The sequence below is a fragment of the Orycteropus afer genome, unplaced genomic scaffold, assembly GCF_000298275.1.
Source record: "Orycteropus afer afer isolate SDZICR_OR568_19922 unplaced genomic scaffold, OryAfe1.0 scaffold00273, whole genome shotgun sequence".
Lineage (NCBI taxonomy): Eukaryota > Metazoa > Chordata > Mammalia > Tubulidentata > Orycteropodidae > Orycteropus > Orycteropus afer.
The window spans coordinates 827,845-835,065 of record NW_006921860.1 but is presented as its reverse complement, the minus strand read 5'-3'; the positions used below and the strand labels follow the sequence as shown (position 1 = coordinate 835,065).

General features: G+C 53.4%; 1 protein-coding gene across 1 annotated transcript in view; it reads left to right on the top strand.

Annotated features, from left to right (window-relative positions):
• The window catches only part of RNASET2 (ribonuclease T2), a 27,395-nt gene that overhangs the window by 7,210 nt on the left and 12,964 nt on the right, over positions 1–7,221 (top strand). The window contains exons 3-5 of the mRNA XM_007950485.1: positions 394–449; positions 1,794–1,851; positions 5,727–5,797. Of these exons, the coding sequence (XP_007948676.1) occupies positions 394–449; positions 1,794–1,851; positions 5,727–5,797 (185 nt within the window). The remainder of the gene's footprint in view (positions 1–393; positions 450–1,793; positions 1,852–5,726; positions 5,798–7,221) is intronic.

The window sequence follows — 7,221 nt, the reverse complement described above, 5'->3', positions numbered from 1 at the left end:
CAGTTTCCCTGATGAGTCCGCAGCTGGCCGTGAGCAGGCGTGAGTCCCGCCTCGCGCTGCCGGCCTCTTGTCCCCACACCTTCATGCTCACTCGGCCGCTGAGAAGCTGCCCGTGGCAAGCATGAGTGTTTGTGTCGGATTGACTTCGAGCGCACAGAAAAGGCGACAGTGCCCCGGACAGCCTGTTGTCTGCCTGGTTTGGGGTCGGTATGTTTCTTTCAAGTAGAAACTCCGGTGCCCAGACGGCCTGCGTTTCTGGGTGGTGTGCCGTACGCTCAGCCTGGCTTCCTCTCCTGGCAGGGCCGTCGCTGCCTGTTTGCCAGAAACGCCGGGCTGCTAAATGTGCTTAAAGCAACACGGATCCAGTGACGTCCTCTGTGTCTTTCCACCTAGGACGTTGAAAATGACTGTACCAACCCTCCGGATTACTGGACGATCCACGGGTTATGGTAAGCACACACGCAGCTGAAACACACCGGGCCCTTGAAGGAGGCTGGCCCCTGGAGACACGTGCTACGTCTGGTCCTAATTCACTTGTGATTTTTTGTTGTTGTTGTTGTTGTTACGTGCCGTCGAGTCAGCCCTGACTCATAGCGACCCCTCCTTTGGTTTCCGAGGCAGTATCACTACGGAAGTAGGATTGCCCAACCTTCCTCCCGAGGAGTGGCTGGTGGGTTTGAACCGCCAGCCTTCTGGTTAGCAGTCAAGTGCCTTAGCCACTATGCTACCAGAGCTCCTGTGATTTTTTGTAGGAAACTTTGAATAGATGAGGCCTTTATGTAGAAATAGCTGTCGTCTTTCTAATATAACCCGGACTCTGGTGTGTTCCTGCCCTATTGGGAAGGGATAGTGACAGTCTAGTTCAAACAAGAAATAGCTGTAGTCTTTCTAATACAACCCGAACTCTGGTGTGTTCCCACCCTGTTGGGAAGGGATAGTGACAGTCTAGTTCAAACAAGAGTTTATGCATTCATGTCTGTTCAAGGCTTGCTGAATTTTTCTTATTTTGTTCTCTCTTGGAGGCAATAAGTAAATACATAAAAATACATAAAGAAATGCATGTATAAGGTAGAAAGGAACTGTAATGGCTCAGTGGTTAAAAGGCTCAGCTCCCACCAGAAGGTCGGTGGTTCTAACTCACCAGCCGCTCCGTGGGAGAAGGATGAGGCAGCCTGCTTCTGTAAAGATTAGTCGCCTTGGAAGCCTTACAGGGTCACTGTGAGTTAGAATCGACTTGATGGCACGGGTTATAGCATATATGTTGTGTGTGCATATGTGTTATGCAGACCGTGTGTGGCCCTGGGTGGTACAGACTGTTAATGAACATTATATTACGTATGTTGTATGTACATACGTGTTATGTAGATTCGGTGCAGCCCTGGGTGGTACAGACCGTTAATGTACATTATATTACGCATGTTATGTGTGTATATGTGTTACATGGACTGCATCAGTGCCTGGGCAGTGCACACATGAACACGTTTGACTGCTAATTCAATGTTTGGAAGTCCAAGCCCACCCAGGGCCCCTCACAAGGAGGGCCTGGCAATGGACCCCCACAAACTCAGCCCCGGTGACCCCCGGTGACCCTGTGGAGCACAGTCCTGCCCTGACACTGTGCCCGTAGTCTGTCAGGTCAACTGCGGCAGCTGATCAGGGTCTGCAAGCCTAGGAACCCCCCCTTGGCATCCGCTGCTCTGTTCTGTGCTGCCTTTGTCACAGCAGTGACTCGTGGGGCTGCCACCTCGTGGGGCTGCCGTCTCAGCCAAGACCATGTCTCTCTCTTTTTCCAGGCCCGATAAAGCTGAAGAATGTAATCGGTCATGGCATTTCAACTTAGACGAGATTAAGGTACTGCTGTGGGCTGTGGGCCTGGCGGTCAGTTGTATCCCTGCTGTGGGCTGTGGGCCTGGCGGTCAGTTGTATCCCTGCTGTGGGCTATGGGCCTGGCGGTCAGTTGTATCCCTGCTGTGGGCTGTGGGCCTGGTGGTCAGTTGTATTCCTGCTGTGGGCTGTGGGCCTGCGCTCTGCACTGACTGTGTCCTTCATAAGTGTACCCGCAAAGTCACAATTTAAGACACGAGCATCGGGGTTATGTTCACAGGAGTAAACTTTCTTAGGAATTCCAAAAAACCAAACTCACTGCCAGGGAGTCAGTCCAACTCATAGTGACCCCTCCTTGGGTTTCCGAGGCAGTACCCCTACAGAAGGAGATTGCCCAGCCTTCCTTCCGGGCAGTGGAATTGGTGACACAGAAAAGAATCCTACAAAGTAAATCAAAATGGACCTTTGTCCTCCTCGGCCCATAAGTGGATACGGGAAGTGAACCCGGGCTTGGGGCCAGCACACTCTGGTTCCATGCACCTGCTGCACCCGGGAGCCGGCCTCCATTCCCGCCCAGCCCCGTGATGCTGAGGTCTAGTGCTGGGCAGGGGGTGGGCACCTCCAGGCAGCTGTGGCGTGGAACCGAGGGTCGGCTGGAGCAGGGCTACTGGGGGGCGTTTCTAAGGAGAGACTGTGAGTGGGAAGGAAATGGTGGTGTCTTAGTTCCCTTGTGCTGCGGTAGCAGAAATACCACAAGGCGGGGAGGCTTATGAGGAGAGGAACTTCTTTTCTCATAGCTCAGGAGACTAGAAGTGCATTCAGGACGCTGGGTGCAGGGGAGGCGCCCTCTCCATTGGCTCCAGGGTGGGAGCCTCGTCTCCTTCAGTTTCTGCAGCCCTGGTGTTGTCGTGAGGCACCCCGAGTCAGTCCACAGCGACCCCATGTGCAGAAGAACGACACTCCCTGGTCCTGCCTTGTTTGGGTTCCCCAGAGCCACTACAGCAGAAATGCCACAGATGTCGGCTTGAACAAACAGCTTATTCTCTTACAGTTTAGGAGGCTACAAGTCTGAATTCAAAGTGCCAGCTCTAGCAGTGGTTGAAGGCCCCTTGACCTTGGGCTTCAGCTTTGCCTCCTGCTCCCAGCCCACTGAAGCTGGAGGCTTCTCTTAACTCAGGCAGCTGCTGGCTGCTGAGGCTGCCAAACCCATGATCTGCAAGTACAGTGGCACAGTCCCAAGATTATCAAGCAGCATGGCAGGCCACTAGTTCAAGTTCAGAAATGGTCCCAAGATTGGCAGACAGCATAGTGGCTGCTGGATGATGACTCAGCTACATGCAGGGTCCAAGCATGTGCCCAAAGCTGCAGAGCCCTTTCTCAAGGCTTCACCTTACATACGGGAAGCAGATCTCATCCCCAAGGCAGTACTCAGCTGCTGCGGTGGACTCCACCAGGGAGCTAATGACAGCCTCATCCTGGAATCACTGCACCCAGCTGCCCAGCCACGCTGACACCCAACCTCAACCACCGCACGCACCATCCTCATGATCACTGCGGTGCTGGGGCCCCTGGTTACAGCCTGTGTCGGTCCATCTCGTTGAGGGCCTTCCTCTTTTTCACTCATCCTCTCCTTTACCAAGTCATGTGAGGGCTTGAGAACACCATGGCTTGGGGCAGGTGCACCTTAGTCTTCAAAGTGACGTCTCTGCTTTTCAATGTTTTAAAGAGTCTTTTGCAGCAGATTTGCCCAGTGCAGTAACCATTTGATTTCTTGACTGCTGCTCCCATGGGCTTGGTTGTTGATCCACATAAAATGAAATGCCTGACAACTTCAGTCTTTTCTCCGTTTCTCATGTTGTGAGGACTTTTGTTTTGTTTCTGTTGAGGTGTAATCCACACTGAAGGCTGTAGTCTTTAATCTTCATCAGTAAGTGCTTCAAGCCATGTTTACTTTCAGTAAGCAAGGTTGTGTCATGTGCATATCGTGGGTTGTTAATGAGTCTTCCTCCAGTCCTGATGCCTGTTCTTCATACCATCCAGCTTCAGGATTATTTGCTGCCCTAGGGTTCCCCAGTTCTTTGCAGTCTTCACAGACCATCTGTCCTTCCCTGTTTGTGCCTTTTCTTATATCTAATGCACTCTTTTTATATCAGCACTAAGCAGCAGTCGGTGGGAACTTGCACCTTAATTGCTGATTACATGTCAGGACTGGCATGAATCCAGTCCCCAGCATGTAGAAATGGATCCAGTCCTCCCCTTGCCCCTGCTCCATCCTCATTGCCAGCTCCCCATGTGACACAGTCTCTCTCCACCACTGGCCACCGGCACTGGGCAGCACTCACACATTAGAAGGACACCATCTTCAACATCTGCTGGCTCTCCGTGCCCTGTGGGCTTGTTAATTCACTGGAGTAACTCCCATTGTCTCAGGGAGAGTACCCCATAGTTATGGCTACAACTGTATTACAACTAGAAGACATACAAAGGAAGATGTGCATGGGGTGAGGTCTGGGAGCACCTTGGTGTGGGGCTGCCATGTCCCGAGGAGGCACTCGCTGCCCTCCCTGCGCTTGGTCACCAACCAGGAAGCCCTGCTGAGCCTCAGGGCTCAGGGCTCTTCTGAGCCTCTGTAGAGCACCGTGGGGCCTAGTTAGGAGGATGAGACAAGGACCAGAGTGCTCTCAGCTGGGTGCTTCTCAGAAGTGATGGGCAGACACACCCTGCATCAGTAGGGCCCCATTAACAGAACAGTCGCAGACAGGACTCATCCCAAGCTTAGGGTTAGTGCCCGACACACTTTGAGGGGATGCAGTTCAGCCCCTGACGGTGGGTCTTTCCAGCACAGAGGAGCCTGTTGAAGGCTGACTCCTGGGGCTGGAGTGGATGGGAGAGATGAGTGGAAGGATCTCTCCAGATGCTCTCGGCACTTCCCCGCCACGTGTGGAATACTGCACGTGCACTCACCCTCACACCTGCACACACGCACACATGCGGTCTTCCCCAGGGGGTGCTTGTCAGTGCATGCAAATTGTCACGTAGGTCAGGGTACCTGGAGCCTGGCTTTGCAGGACGGGGTCCTGGAGGTCAGAGGGGCCCCTTGAGAGTGAGGTGGAACCGGAGGGCCTGCTGGGATGGACGTCCTTGAGGGTGAGGTGGAACTGGAGGGCCTGCTGGGATGGACGCCCTGCAGGGGTGCACTGGGGAGGGGTGATGACTCCACACCCACCGCAGGTGCCAGTCCACACAGCGCCAGACTGGGCTCCTTTCCTCCAGCCCCTTCCTGGGACGTCCTCTGAGGCCGGCACCCAGGAGGCCTTGGGTGCTCGGATCCTGTGCTAGCAGTCACTGCGGGTGCCCCGGAGCCTGTGCCGTGGGCGCAGACACAGCGTCTTCTTCCAGGGGACAAGCTAACTGCCCACCACTGGGTCCTTCCTGCTTAGGAGGTGTGGCCTTTAGTGGGGTTATAGATTAACTCTTTCAGTCCAGATTCATGGAGTGCTGACCATTTGCCAAAGCAGTTAAATGCTCGACTGCGAAGTGAAAGATCGGTGGTTCGAGCCCAGCAGGCCCGCCACGGAGAAAGATGAGGCAGTCTGCTTCTGTGAAGGTTGGCAGCCTCGGAAACGCTGCAGGGCAGTTCTACTCTGCCCAACGGGGTCGCTGTGACTCAGATTCGACAGCATACGTCTGTGGTGTGGAGGCGCTCAGCCTGCCCCACCCTGAGCAGCTGGTCTGGGAGAGGAGAGCTTGGGTTTTCAGATTCGGTTTCCTAGTGACTCACATTCCTCTTAGATAAGCTCGGGGGCATTTCACTGGCAGATACCGTTAATTAGCAGGGCTGAACTGGCTTCTGCATTGGCAGGTCCTGTGTGGACATTTTAATGGTGTTTGTCCCATAACAGGACCTCCTGCCCGACATGAAGATGTACTGGCCTGACGTGATTCATCAGTCCTCGAACCGCAGCCACTTCTGGTAAGTTTTCATCTCCAACAGCCGTCACGGGTCCGGACAACAGGCGTGGAAAGCTTGAGAAAGGCCTTTCAGTGGAGGCTGCGTGGGAAGCAGAGATGAAGGGCGTCGGGGCTGGAAAGTTTGAACGACCTGGTACCTAGCATGGCTCTGTGAGCCCCTCTTGCTGCCTCGCTGGCGATAAGAGAAGGCCAACGGGTCTGCTGTCTCATCTGGTTCCTCCTTTAAAACATTTCCTCCCGAAAGGAGTTACTGGGGTGGGCCCAATATGGATGAAGCTTAACAGTGGAGTGAAATAAGTCCCAAAGGGGCAGGTGCTGCAGGTCGCTGCACATAAACTGTCTGGAGTAGGTGTGTGTCCAGAGAGCAGCATTTACGGTGGGCACCAGGGGCAGGTGGCAGGGAGAGCCGCTGCTGGGAATATCTGGGCGTGGTAAGTGGGGATGGTCTAGCGGCACGATGAACAGATTCAATGTTGAACTGTGTGCATGCAGGTGGGAGATGGCACGTGTTTTCATATCTTTACCACAGCATGAAAATATACGTATCTTTTTAAAATTTCCTTTGTAAGGTTTAAGCCAAATACTTAGACAGTGGGGAATATTCCTTAAATAAATTGTTCTGCTGCCTTGATACTCTTAAGAAAACAGAAGACGGACCTAAGAGAGCATGCCCTCAGTCATACAGTTCAGGACTTGCTGCTGTTGGCTGCTGACGAGTCGGCCCTAACTCGCGGCGACACGACGCACAGCAGAGCTGAACGCTGCCCGGGCGGGGGCCGCCCCGCGGTGGTGCGTACGTCAGACCGTCGTGACCCACGGGCTCTCACGGCTGATTGGTTGGGAGTGGGTTGGCCGGCCTTTCTTCCTACCTCATCTCCGTCTGGAAGCCCCGCCCACACCTGTTCAGCATCAGAACAGCACACACGCTTCCAGAGACCCACGGTGGCGGCTGTGCTGAGTGCGTTGACGGGACTCGAACCCTGGTCTTCTGCGGGACGTGAGCATCCTAGCCCACAACCACCGCTGTCCCCATAGAAAAGGAGCTTTTAACGTGAGGCTGAATCCTCTGTGTTTCAGTCAGGCACCTTTAAAGTTAGCAAGAGCTGAGCTGAGGAGAGAAACTGTTTAATTCGAGAGAACGTTTGCAATAATTGCCTAAGACAGACACTCCTTTTCTTTACCTGACTAACTGAAGGTAAGAGCCTGTATTTCCCGACCTCACTCCAGGTTGGCGATTTGTAACCCAGATCCCAGCAAAGCAGATTGAGCCCAGAAAGATGCACTGAACCTGGGAACATTGCTCCAGAATTTTTAGGTAAAGGACTAAGTTGAGGAAAAAGCTTTGTGTGTACATATATAATTACTTTTTATTGTTACTGTTACATAAGATAGGAGCTCAGGTGCCTAAGGCACTTGACTGCTAAC